The sequence below is a fragment of the Arachis stenosperma genome, chromosome 2, assembly GCF_014773155.1.
Source record: "Arachis stenosperma cultivar V10309 chromosome 2, arast.V10309.gnm1.PFL2, whole genome shotgun sequence".
Taxonomy (NCBI): Eukaryota; Viridiplantae; Streptophyta; class Magnoliopsida; order Fabales; family Fabaceae; genus Arachis; species Arachis stenosperma.
The window spans coordinates 4,698,651-4,711,718 of record NC_080378.1 but is presented as its reverse complement, the minus strand read 5'-3'; the positions used below and the strand labels follow the sequence as shown (position 1 = coordinate 4,711,718).

At 37.7% G+C, this 13,068-nt stretch overlaps 2 protein-coding genes across 2 annotated transcripts; both read left to right on the top strand.

Annotated features, from left to right (window-relative positions):
- The first annotated feature begins 2,655 nt into the window (after nucleotides 1–2,655).
- Nucleotides 2,656–6,014, top strand: LOC130962409 (putative disease resistance protein At3g14460). The gene is made up of 2 exons (XM_057888627.1): nucleotides 2,656–2,875; nucleotides 2,929–6,014. Exons 1-2 carry the CDS (start codon nucleotides 2,656–2,658, stop codon nucleotides 6,012–6,014), a joined length of 3,306 nt encoding a protein of 1,101 aa, XP_057744610.1.
- Nucleotides 6,015–7,617: 1,603 nt separating this feature from the next.
- On the top strand, nucleotides 7,618–12,830 carry LOC130961877 (putative disease resistance protein At3g14460). The gene is made up of 3 exons (XM_057887914.1): nucleotides 7,618–11,489; nucleotides 11,850–12,058; nucleotides 12,739–12,830. Exon 1 carries the CDS (start codon nucleotides 7,687–7,689, stop codon nucleotides 11,461–11,463), a length of 3,777 nt encoding a protein of 1,258 aa, XP_057743897.1. The 5' UTR covers nucleotides 7,618–7,686; the 3' UTR covers nucleotides 11,464–11,489; nucleotides 11,850–12,058; nucleotides 12,739–12,830.
- The last annotated feature ends 238 nt before the right edge of the window (nucleotides 12,831–13,068 follow it).

Sequence of the window (13,068 nt, the reverse complement as noted above, 5' to 3'; positions counted from 1 at the left end):
AGGGGCCAGCAACTTTTGTGATTTGTAGCCATTAAATAGCCATCAATGATGGTTTTAATGGTTTGAGATTGGTTTGAGATTTCATCCAATGGCTCACTTTTTTTTCCTGGTTACATGCTGGCCAGAATTTAACAAAGTTGCTGGCCCCTAGACTTTTCCTTAGGTAAACAGCATCAGTAACACATACCTGAATAGTATCCAACTTCAGCAGGAGCCTCATTATATTCTCTCTAAGTGCGATCCTCCGCTTCTCATCATTTTGTAGATCAGAAGAGTGCTCAAACGCTTGAAATAGAAGCTTTGACATTAGTCAACTCCTTACTGACTTCTCTGCTACAATACAGAGAATGAGAGACACTATATATAGCAAAGGTCACCTAACAGCCTGATGGCAAGTTATCAAATATAATTGCATAACTGCAACTAACCTATTGCTAACTACCATTTTCATTCTCTTCACTAATAAAGACATCACTGAATTCTTTGCTGCCGGTTCAAGAGTAAGACAGGATGCTCCCACCATGAATCGGTGACATAATATTGATCCCATTCTCATGAGTTTAGCGTGTATGCATGTCATGTCAGTTAGTTAATTAGAGGAAAGGTATCTTACTTGTAATTAAATTTCAAACATATCCAATGTACCATCCATCCTAAGGTGTAATGCAAGTTTATGATTAGCTTGATTTATATGCACTTCATCACAAGATGATGTCTCTGTCTTTTCCACTAATTAATGAAATTAATAATGCATCAGCATTTAATAATATAGTTTAAAATTAAATAATTTTATTTTTTAATAAAAATAGTTCTAGTATTTTTTTTTTTTTGTGCAGCACACACATTTAAATCTAGTATATTATAAATTAAAGCAAAGTGGCCGCAGCACATAAAACATAACTCAGACGATCCTCCAGACCAGTAGCGAAGAAAGAAGTAATTAATGGAAAGTTGCAAAGGAGAATTCACGTAGTGATGCTTCAATGGTGTGTCTTTGACCACTTAATACCATTCTTCCAACTTTCCATGCATATGCTTAGCTGGTGTTCATGTATGTCTTCTTCATAACAACATCAAGAAACATTCAAAGACTATCCATCCTTAATCACTCAACTACTATTGGTCCATTGCCATTGCCATTGCCATCGTCATCAAATATCTGCCAAGCTGCTATATCATGCATAAATAAATACATATTTTTGTTCCAAAAAATACACATAAGTTTTTAATTCACAATCATAAATCCAATCTGGTTTCTGAAAATACTCATGATTAGGAGATATAATATTATGTGATCCAAAATTATTTTTCTTACGAATACATCGAAAGTGCATTATTAGTTTATTGTTGTGTTCATTTAGTAGAGATGACAGCCAAATGCCTTGGAGAAGCAATGATGTTTGAAGAAGAAGAGCTCAGAACTAAGACAAGACAACAAAGTTGCTGAAGTTGTTTGACATCTTCACCATGATTGCATGGCTGCAGTTGTCAAGTTCTTAACACTGGAATATGAAAATTGATAAAGTTTTTAGAAACAGCCATGTCATGTTAGACTGCTTGCATTACACGCTTTGAGTACGGCCTCTCACCAAACCTTGCATTAATGTGAGATGCAATGCACCAACTGCCCTTTTTCTTTTCAAATAATTCACTCCCTTTATTTTTCAGTGTATCTTGATATAAATTTCAAACATATTACATCATTAATATATCAAATTTCCAAATTGATAGTTATTCTTGGAGAAAAGAGTGTAGTTAGTTTCTTAAATTAAATAAGTAAAATAAAGCTTAAGATGATGTAGTTAGTTACCTGTAAGTAAAGCATTGTATCAACTTCGCAGTGATTCAGCTCATTGGCTGTTACTTGTTTGAAAAATTAAATTGTCTCAATGCATCATATAATTTAAAATGAAGTAAATAGCCATTTTAACAAAAAAAAATCAGAAATTGGTAATGTTGACCCAAAAAAAAAAGTTTGAAACCTTCCTCAAGTTGTAATTTTAATCTGTTGCATTTCTCGGAATCAACAACACAAAAGTGATCAGTTCCCAAAAAACTACCACGTTGAAGCCAATGACTAAATGAAGTAAAGAGCAAAGCCAGCTACGAACTCCACTGCTTAGAATTATTTTATGTTACCTCGGAGATCCATAGCACGTGATGCCAACGTCTCTTTGCTGAATGAACTAACCCTCGTGAATAGTGAATACCTTGCAGCATTATTGCAATATTGCTCTCTCTTCCTTACATTCTCAAAATCCAATCACGTACGCACTGATTTATTTGCTGTTGTTGTGATCTGTATCATATCATGGCTGAAACACTTGTTGTTGGAGCTTTAGTTTCTGGCTTCGCCAACGTTGTTCTTGACAGGCTCATTTCACCTGAGTTTGTCAACTTGGTGGTGGGCAAGAAGCTGGATCGGAAGTTGGTTGAGAGGCTGAGGACTGCTATCTTGGCTGCCAAAGCTCTGGTTGCTGACGCTGAGCAGAAGCAGTTTGGAAATGAACTCGTGAGGGAATGGCTTGATAGTCTCAAAGATGCTCTCTACACTGCTGATGACTTGCTGGACCGTGTTTTCATCAAAGCTCAAATTCACGCATTCGTCTTCCTCACTTCCTTGATTTGCCTCATAGGAAGTCTAATAGGGAGATGATGACTAAGATAGAAGAGGTGGTTGAAAGAATAGTCGATCTTGAGACTTGCAAAGATACCCTTGGTCTCAAAGACATTCCAACGGGAAGCTCCTCATGGAGACCTCCATCCACTTCTCTTGTCAAGGGGAATGTGTTCGGCAGGGATGCTGACCAACAGGCACTAATCAAGATGCTCAATGACAACAGTCATCATAGCTTGTCTGTCATCTCTATTGTTGGTATGGGCGGGGTTGGTAAAACTGCTTTAGCTCAATGGCTCTACAACAATAAGGATTTGATCTGAAAGTATGGATTTGTGTTTCTGAAAATTTTGATGTTGTTGAGACTACTAAGAATGTTATAAAGGGGATCTCTTCAGGTGTCTGTAGTCTTGACAGTTTTGATTTACTTCAACAAGATTTGAAGATAAAACTGTCAGAAAAAAAGTTCTTCATTGTTTTGGACGATGTTTGGAGTGAAGATGCTGACAAATGGAATAGTTTTATCACCCCTTTTCAACATGGGAGAAAGGGAAGCACTATTCTTCTAACTACCCGCATGGTAAATGTTGGTCGAATAGTCCAACATTATAACTCTTACACCCTCAATCAACTGTCAGATGATTTTTGTTGGTCTATTTTTGCGGACAATGCATCCTTTCCTGAATCAAATGGGAGCTCAGAACTGGAAGGAATAGGCAGAAAGATTGTCGAGAGGTGTGATGGCTTGCCGTTAGCTGCAGAAACACTTGGACGCTTGTTGCGCTCAGAGCGTCGTGTTGAAGAATGGAATAAAATACTATCGAGTGACATTTGGGAATTTTCTGTGGCAAATTGCAAGATTGTTCCTGCATTGTTATTAAGTTACCATCATCTACCCACTCATTTAAAATGTTGCTTTGTTTATTGTTCACTGTATCCCAAAGATTATAAATTTGATAAAGATGAATTAATATTGCTGTGGATGGCTGAAGATCTTTTACAACCACCAAGGAGGGGACAGACTGTAGAACAAGTTGGTTGCGAGTGTTTTGATGTGTTGGTTTCAAGACTATTCTTCAAGCAAGTTGAGAATAATGATGAGAAATATTTTGTGATGCATGATCTCATGCATGACTTGGCAACTTTTCTTGCTGGAGATCTTTATTGTAGATTCTCAGAACTTGGTGAAATGGAAGAGATGAGTATTCTAACTCGCCATTTGTCATACGATCATTCAATCTCTGAGAAAACATGCTCCTCTAATAAAATAGAATCTTTGAGGACATTATTGTATATCAATCATGGTCATGGAGCTCGTTTCTGGAAAGCACACACAATGTTACCATGTGATTTATTGTCAAAGAATAAATACTTGAGAGTTTTATCCTTTAGTAGACTCGATATATTTCCTGATCCAGTAGATAAATTGATCCACCTGCGCTATTTGGATCTCTCTACAAATGTTGTTCAGACATTGCCGGAGTCAATATGCAATTTGTGTAATTTACAAACATTAAAGTTAAAAGATTGTTCAAGGCTGACTATGCTGCCCAATGGCATGTATAAGCTTGTGAATTTGCGGCATCTTGATATAAGAGGTACTCCTCTGAAAGAAATGCCAAAAGGAATGGGCAAATTAAAACAGTTGCAAACTTTAAGCAAGTTTGTGGTGGGAAAGCAAGAAGACAATAGAATGGAAGAGTTAGGAGGGCTTTTAAATCTTCATGGATCACTTGTGATTCACAAATTGCAAAATGTGGTTGATGCCAATCAGGCAAGAAGTGCAAGGATAATAGATAAGAAGCACATTGACGAGTTATATTTGGAATGGTCTTCAAATGATTATATGGTTTCAGATGCACAAAATGAAAGAGATATACTCCACAGCTTGCAACCACACACTAACTTGAAAGAGTTGATAATATGGGGTTACAAGGGTACAATGTTTCCAGATTGGTTGGGGCATTGTTCCTACAACAATATAACAAGTGTATCTCTATGCTATTGTAAGAATTGCTGCATGTTGCCTTCACTTGGACAGCTGCCATCCCTGAAGTCCCTCCACGTTGAAAGTTTTGATGAGCTGAAGAGCATTGGCAAGGAGTTTTACAAGAATGAAGGCCATCAACATTCTTCGCCTATTGCACCGTTTCCCTCACTGGAGTCATTGGAATTTGATAAGATGTCATGTTGGGAGGAGTGGCACTTACCTGACTCAGAAGCCTTTCCTCAGCTTAAGAGCCTTCAAATAAGAGAGTGTGGAATGTTAAAGGGAGATATGGTTAATCAGGTATTAGTGAGAATCGTTTCTTCCTCATCGGATGTTTCCAAAGTGCGCCAACTGAAAATACAAGAACAGCGTCAATCATGGGGGAATAAAGAGATGACACTCGATGGGGATAGGTTATCAATGAGTGGATTTGAAGGTGTGGTGGAGTGTGCATTTAAGGCAAGGATCATCCACCATCTAACTTACCTCCAAGAAATACGCATCTCATGGTGTTCATCTGTTGTATCCTTGGGGGACAATTGTTTACCCAAATCTTTGCTAAAGCTCCAAATGTATAGGTGTAGCCAAATTGAATTACTCCAGAAACAACAGAAATATGATTTGGTAGATCTACAAATACTTGAAAGTTGTGATTCACTGACCTCATTATCGCTGGATGCCTTTCCCAATCTCAAGGTTATCAGCATAACCAGGTGTTCAAATCTGGAATCAGTTTCAATGTCAGAGCCACCACACGCTACTCTTCAAAGTCTCACCATCTATGAATGCCCTGAATTTGTGTCATTTGCAGGAGAAGGACTGGCTGCACCCAACTTGACTCATCTCGGCGTCACAAAATGCCACAGGTTGGAGGCATTGCCACGTGACATGAATAGTCTTCTCCCAAATTTACACTCTCTGGACATACGAGGTTGCCCAAACATTTGTAGGTTGCCAGAGGGTAGTTTGCCGCCTAACCTGAAAGAGCTCACTGTAGGAGATTGCAAGCAACAACTGAGAAGTCTAACATGGATGGGCAACTTGGACAACCTCACTCATCTCACCATTTATGGTGATGGCAGTGAGAGCAGAATAAAGTCATACCCAGAGGTGGGTTTGCTGCCTCGCCTTCCCTCCCTTACCACTCTACATATCAAACAATTTCATGAACTGGAGACATTGGACTGCAATGAGCTTCTCCGCCTCACCTCCCTCCAACAACTACACATTTCATACTGTAACAAGCTGAAGAATATGGAAGGAGAAAAGCTGCCTCCCTCTCTCTTACTACTTCAAATTGACAACTGTTATTTGCTGCGCGAACAGTGCATGAACAAGCATCAACAAATTTGGTCCAAAATTTCCCATATCCCCATCATTAAACTCAATCGCAGACAAATTTTCTGAGTAAAGATTTCTGAGCAGGTAATTCTCTAACCTTCATGTTTGTCATGCTACCACAATTGAATTCACACATGCATAAATTTCCTTTTCCTTCAAGTCAATTTCTTTTTTCTTTCTTTAAACAACATTAACCACTTGAACTCATATGCCAACTGGAAAATTTGCATTCTTTTCTTTCATTTATTGGGAAAGCTCTCATTTTGCAGTTCTAGTTAAAGAAATATCCTTTCTTACTCTGGGAAACAGTCATTGATATCTGTAATACTTGTTAACTCTCATATTTTATTCAAAAAATCGCATTTTTTGTGTATCCAACAGTTGAGTGTTTATTTTTAAACAAATGGATGTATCAAATTTAATATTTTTACAATCTTCTGCAGGCAGCTTGTGCACATATCAAGATGTAATCCTATACATTGGCTATACATCATTTAATTCTATGTTCATTTGAGGTGGTAATTAAGCTCGATTGATGTATTGGGAAACAGAAACTGTGTGTTTTCTGATTTTGGCTTCAAGTTATTGAAAAGCAAAGACATGGTGGAGAAAGTTGGTGGCACTCATTATTGAAAAGTTTTGATTGTTGTTGGTATATTTTTCTATTCCTCTCTATAATTTTCTTTCTTTTTTGCTTTTTGCACAGAGAAAAAATAAATCATAACTTTATTTGTGGAAAGAAAATAGTTACAAAATTGTGTTTCTGTCTTTGTCAATTCTTTATGATCATAGAGTTAGCTGTTGTTGCAAGATTCATGTAGGATAGTGAATGGAATCAGCATGCATAAGGTTTATAGTTTTTTGCTCATAGATTGAATCTTACATAAAATAAATAGTAGTAGATGCCTATAATAAGCTATTTTTAATACTAAGAAAAGGTTATGTAATAAACTAATAATAACTATTTCTTCCTTTTTGGATGTGGACACGTTATCAAACAAATTTCCAAAGTTGACGAAGGTATGTAGCTAATGCAGTCAAGATTCAAAGAATATGCATTCCCCATTTGAAGATGACAATCATGTACCTGAAATATGGTGTGTGCAGTTTGTGCATATATCAAACCAATGGGTGTCATTTCCTTTCACTGTTGTCTCTAAAATCAAACCAATGATCGAACACTGTGCTCATGAGGTTCTCACATAATTGTGTGTGTGTTTTTGTGATGACAAACACTAAGTTTTGAAATGTTTTTTAATTTGTGTTTCAGGAAGTACACTTGAGGTTTGGTAACCATATCTAAATTATCTTCATTCAGTCGAAGTTCATCCTTACAATTTTAGCTTCAGGTTGGTATAGTTACGCTATTCCTCCTTACAATTTACTTTTTATTAATTTCCACCATTATATAGTTTATTAATTTCCACAAAGACTAGTTTAAGTTGGTCACCTTTTTGCTATTTGAATACTCTGTTTCATCCTTCAAAGAAGAATATAAAAATGAAGTAACGTGCAAAGCCAGCTATGCACTCCACAACTGGGAATTATTTTATGTTACCTCGGAGATCGATACCACGTGATGCCAACGTCTCTTCGCTGGTGATATCTCGCTGTATGCCTATTGCTGCATAGTGAATACCTTGCAAACATTATTGCACCATTGCTCTCTCTTTGTTACATTCTGAAAATTCCAATCTCTCACTCATTAGTTCGCTGTTGTTGAGATCTGTATCATATCATGGCTGAAGCACTTGTGGTTGGAGCTTTAGTTAATGGCTTGGCCAACGTTGTTCTTGACAGGCTCATTTCATCTGAGTTTCTCAACTTGGTTGTGGGCAAGAAACTGGATCGGAAGTTGGTTGAGAAGCTGAAGACTGCTATCTTGGCGGCCAAAGCTCTGGCTGCTGACGCTGAGCAGAAGCAGTTTGGAAACGAACTCGTGAGGGAGTGGCTTGATAGTCTCAAAGATGCTCTCTACACTGCTGATGACTTGCTGGACCGTGTCTTCATCAAAGCTCAAATTCGCAACAAGGTACGCATTCGTCTTCCTCACTTCCTTGATCTGTCTGGTAGGAAGATGGTGACTAAGATAGAAGAGGTGGTTGAAAGAATAGAAGATCTTGAGAGACGCAAAGATACCCTTGGTCTGAGAGAGATTCAAACAGGAAGCTCTTCATGGAGACCTCCATCCACTTCTCTTGTGAAGGGGAATGTGTTCGGCAGGGATACTGACCAACAGGCACTAATCAAGATGCTCAATGACAACAATCATCATAACTTGTCTGTCATCTCTATTGTTGGTATGGGCGGGGTTGGTAAAACTACTTTAGCGCAATGGCTGTACAACAATGAGGCTTTGATGGAGGAGTTTGATCTGAAAGCATGGATTTGTGTTTCTGAAAATTTTGATGTTGTTGAGACTACAAAGAATGTTATAAAGGGGATCTCTTCAGGTGTTTGTAGTCTTGACGGCTTTGATTTACTTCAACAATATTTGAAGGAAAAACTGTCAGAAAAGAAGTTCTTCATTGTTTTGGACGATGTTTGGAGTGAAGATGCTGACAAGTGGAATAGTTTTATCACCCCTTTTCAACATGGGAGAAAGGGAAGCACTATTCTTCTAACTACCCGCATGGTAAATGTTGGTCGAATAGTCCAACACTATAACTCTTACACCCTCAATCAACTGTCAGATGATTATTGTTGGTCTATTTTTGCGGACAATGCATCCTTTCCTAAATCAAATGGGAGCTCAGAACTGGAAGGAATAGGTAGAAAGATTGTCGAGAGGTGTGATGGCTTGCCGTTAGCTGCAGAAACACTTGGACGCTTGTTGCGCTCAGAGCATCGTGCTGAAGAATGGAATAAAATACTATCGAGTGACATTTGGGAATTTCCTCTGGCAAATTGTAAGATTGTTCCTGCATTGTTATTAAGTTACCATCATCTGCCTACTCATTTGAAACGATGCTTTGTTTATTGTTCATTGTATCCCAAAGATTATAAACTTGATAAAGATGAATTAATATTGCTGTGGATGGCTGAAAACCTTTTACAACCACTAAGGAGGGGACAGACTTTAGAAGAATTTGGTTGCGAGTGTTTTGACGTCTTGGTTTCAAGACTATTCTTCAAGCAGGTCGAGAATGATGATGAGAAGTATTTTGTGATGCACGATCTTATGCATGACTTGGCAATTTTTCTTGCTGGAAAATTTTGTTGTAGACTATCTGAAGAACTTGGTGAAAAGGAAGAAATGAGTATTCTAACTCGTCATTTGTCATACGGTGATTCAATCCCTGAGAAAACATGCTCCTCTAATAAAATAGAATCTTTGAGGACCTTACTGTATACCAATCATAGAGCTGGTTTCTGGAAAGCACGCGCAACATTACCATGTGACATATTGTCAAAGAATAAATACCTGAGAGTTGTATCCTTTGATATACTCCCTATATATCCTGATTCAATAGCTAAAAAGTTGATCCAACTGCGCTATTTGGATCTTTCTTGGAGTGATATTGAGGTATTGCCGCCGTCATTATGCAACTTGTTTAATCTACAAACTTTAAAGTTAGAAGGCTGTTCAAATCTGACTTTGCTACCTAATGGCATGTATAATCTTGTGAATTTGCGGCATCTTAATATAAAGGGTACTCCTCTGAAAGAAATGCCAAAAGGAATGGGCAAATTAAAACAGTTGCACATTTTAAGCAAGTTTGTGGTGGGAAAGCAAGAAGACAATGGAATCCAAGAATTAGGAGGGCTTTTAAATCTTCATGGATCACTTGAGATTCAGAAATTGGAGAATGTGGTTGATGCCAATGAGGCAAAGAGTGCAAGGATAACAGATAAGAAGCACATTGAGGAGTTATTGTTGAAATGGTCTGTGTCTTCAGGTCATATGATTTCAAACACACATACTGATGAAGAAGATATACTTGGGGGCTTGCAACCACACACTGGCTTGAAAAAGTTGAGTGTTGATGGATACAAAGGTAAAATATTTCCAGACTGGATTGGGCATTCCTTGTACCAAAACATGACAAGTGTATCTCTACAATATTGCTGGAATTGCTGCGTGCTGCCTTCACTTGGACAGCTGCCTTCTCTTCAGTCCCTCCGCATTCGAAGTTTTAGTCAGCTGAAGAGTGTTGGTATGGAGTTTTACAAGAATGAAGGTGATCAACATTCTTCGCCTATTGCACCGTTTCCCTCACTGAAGAGTTTGCAGTTTGATAATATGCCAAGTTGGGAGGAGTGGCACTTACTTGACTCAGAAGCCTTTCCTCAGCTTAAGAGCCTTCAAATAACACATTGTCCAATGTTAAAGGGAGATATGCTTAATCAGGTATTAATGAGAATCATTTCTTCCTCATCGGATGTTTCCAAAGTGCGCCTACTGGAAATACAAGGTCGTGAAATATGGGATAAAAAGATGAGACTTGATGGGGATAGGTTATCAATTATTGGATTTGAATGTGTGGTGGAGTGTGCATTTAAGGCAAGGATCATCCACCATCTAACTTCCCTCCAAGAAATACAAATCTCAGAGTGTTCATCTGTTGTATCCTTGGGGGGCAATTGTTTACCCAAATCTTTGCAAAAGCTCAAAATCTCGTGGTGCGACCGAATTGAATTACTCCAGCAACAACACAAGTATAATTTGGTAGATCTAAAAATATATAAAAGTTGTTATTCACTGACCTCATTGTCATTGGATGCCTTTCCCAATCTCCAGAATCTCGAGATAGTCAGCTGTTCAAATCTGGAATCAGTTTCAATGTCAGAGCCACCACACGCTGCTCTTCAACGTCTCTCCATCAATTGGTGCGACAAATTTGTGTCATTTCCGGAAGAAGGACTGGCTACACCCAACTTAACTCATCTCGATGTTAGCAGGTGCTGGAAGTTGGAGGCATTGCCACGTGGCATGAATACTCTTCTCCCAAATTTAGAGTCTCTCGACATAGCAGGTTGCCCAAACATTTGCAGGTGGCCAGAGGGTGGTTTGTCGGCTAACCTGAAAAAGCTTAGGATAGGAGAATGCAAGGAACAAGTGAGAGGTCTATCATGGATGGGCAACTTGGACAACCTCACTCATCTCACCATCTCAGATTGTGATGGCAGGGAGAGCAGAATAAAGTCATACCCAGAGGTGGGTTGGCTGCCTCGCCTTCCCTCCCTTACCACTCTACATATCCAAGTGTTTCATAATCTGGAGACATTGGAGTGCAACGAGCTTCTCCGCCTCACCTCCCTCCAACAACTACACATTTCAAACTGTCCAAAGCTGAAGAATATGGAAGGAGAAAAGCTGCCTTCCTCCCTCCAACAATTACACATTTCATGGTGTGAGACTCTGGAGAATATTGCAGGAGAAAAGCTGCCTCCCTCTCTCTTACTACTTCAACTTGACGGCTGTGATTTGCTGGGCGAACACTGCAAGAACAAGCATCAACAAGTTTGGTCCAAAATTTCCCACATCCCCACCATTATAGTCGATGAGATATAAATTTCTGAGTAGAGATTTCTGAGCACGTAATTCTCTAACCTTCATGTTTGTCATGATACCACAATGAAATTCACAGATGCATAAATTTACTTTTCCTTCAAGTCAATTTTTTTTCTCTTTCTTCAAACAACATTAACCACTTGAACTCATATGCCAACTGAAAAATTTGCATTCTTTTCTTTCAATTATCGTGGAAAGCTCTCAGTTTGCAGTTGTAGTTAAAGAAATATCCTTTCTTACTCTGGGAAACAGTCATTGTTATCTGTAATACTTGTTAACTCTCATATTTTATTAAAAAAATCGCATTTTTTGTGTATCCAACAGTTGGGTGTTTATTTTTAAACAAATGGATGTATCAAATTTAATATTTTTACAAACTTCTGCAGGTAGCTTGTGCACATATCGAGATGTAATCCTATACATTGGCTATACATCATTTAATTCTAAGTTCATTTGAGGTGGTAACTAAGCTGGATTCATGTATTGGGAAACAGAAACTGTGTTTTTTCTGATTTCGGCTTCAAGTTATTGAAAAGCAAAGACATGATGGAGAAAGTTGGTGGCACTCATTATTGAAAAGCTTTGGTTGTTGTTGGTATATTTTTCTATTCCTCTCTATAATTTTCTTTCTTTTTTGCTTTTTGCAGTGAGAAAAAATAAATCATAACTTTATTTGTGGAAAGAAAAGAGTTACAAAATTGTGTTTCTCTCTTTGTCAATTCTTGATGATCATAGATTTAACCCTTGTTGCAAGATTCATGTAGGATAGTGAAAGAAATCAGCATGCATAAGGTGTATCAGTTTTTTGCTCATAGATTGAATCTTACATAAAATAAATAGTAGTAGATGCCTATAATAAGCTATTTCTAATACTAAGAAAAGGTTAGGTAATAATAACTATTTCTTCCTTTTTGGATTTGGACACGTTATCAAACGGATTTCCCAAGGTGACCAAGGTATGTAGCTAATGAAGTCAAGATTCAAAGAATATGCTTTCCATATTTGAAGATGATAATTATGTACCTGATTACCTGAAGTAGTCGAAGAAGTTGTAGTGACGCCATCAGCAACAATTTCGTTCCTATCTATTTCACTCAATGGTGTGTGTAGTTTTGTACACATACCAAACCATTTGGTGTCATTTCCTTTCACTGTTGACTCTAAAATCAAACCAATAATTCAACATTGTGTTCATGAGGTTTTCACATAATTGTGTGTGGTTTTTGTCATGACAAACACTTTAAATCTTGAAATATTTTTTAATTTGTGTTTCAGGAAGTACATATTGAAGTTTGGTAACCATATCTAAATTATCATCATTCAATCCAAAGTTCATCAGAAAAGGTGCTCTGTAATTTTAGCTTCAGGTTGGTATAGTTACTTCTTTCCTCCTTACAATTTACTTTTCCTATTTTTGTTGGAGTAAGAAAAAAAAGATGATAATAACTTGGTTTGAGAAGGAATTATATGTAGTTCAGGGAAAGGTGGTGTTTCTACCTTATTGTTTAATGTATATGCTAAGCTGAATGTGCTATAAATATCAACTTAATTTTGGTTCTTTAACTGCTGCCAAAGCTGTTACAATGCCAAAACCTCAAATCAGTG

Coding starts and splice junctions, on each gene's coding strand:
- LOC130962409 (XM_057888627.1), top strand. CDS start 2,656: ATGACTAAGATAGAAGAGGTGGTTGAAAGAATAGTCGATCTTGAGACT. Junction 2,876..2,928: donor GTCTGTCATCTCTATTGTTG/GTATGGGCGGGG, acceptor TACAACAATAAG/GATTTGATCTGAAAGTATGG.
- LOC130961877 (XM_057887914.1), top strand. CDS start 7,687: ATGGCTGAAGCACTTGTGGTTGGAGCTTTAGTTAATGGCTTGGCCAAC.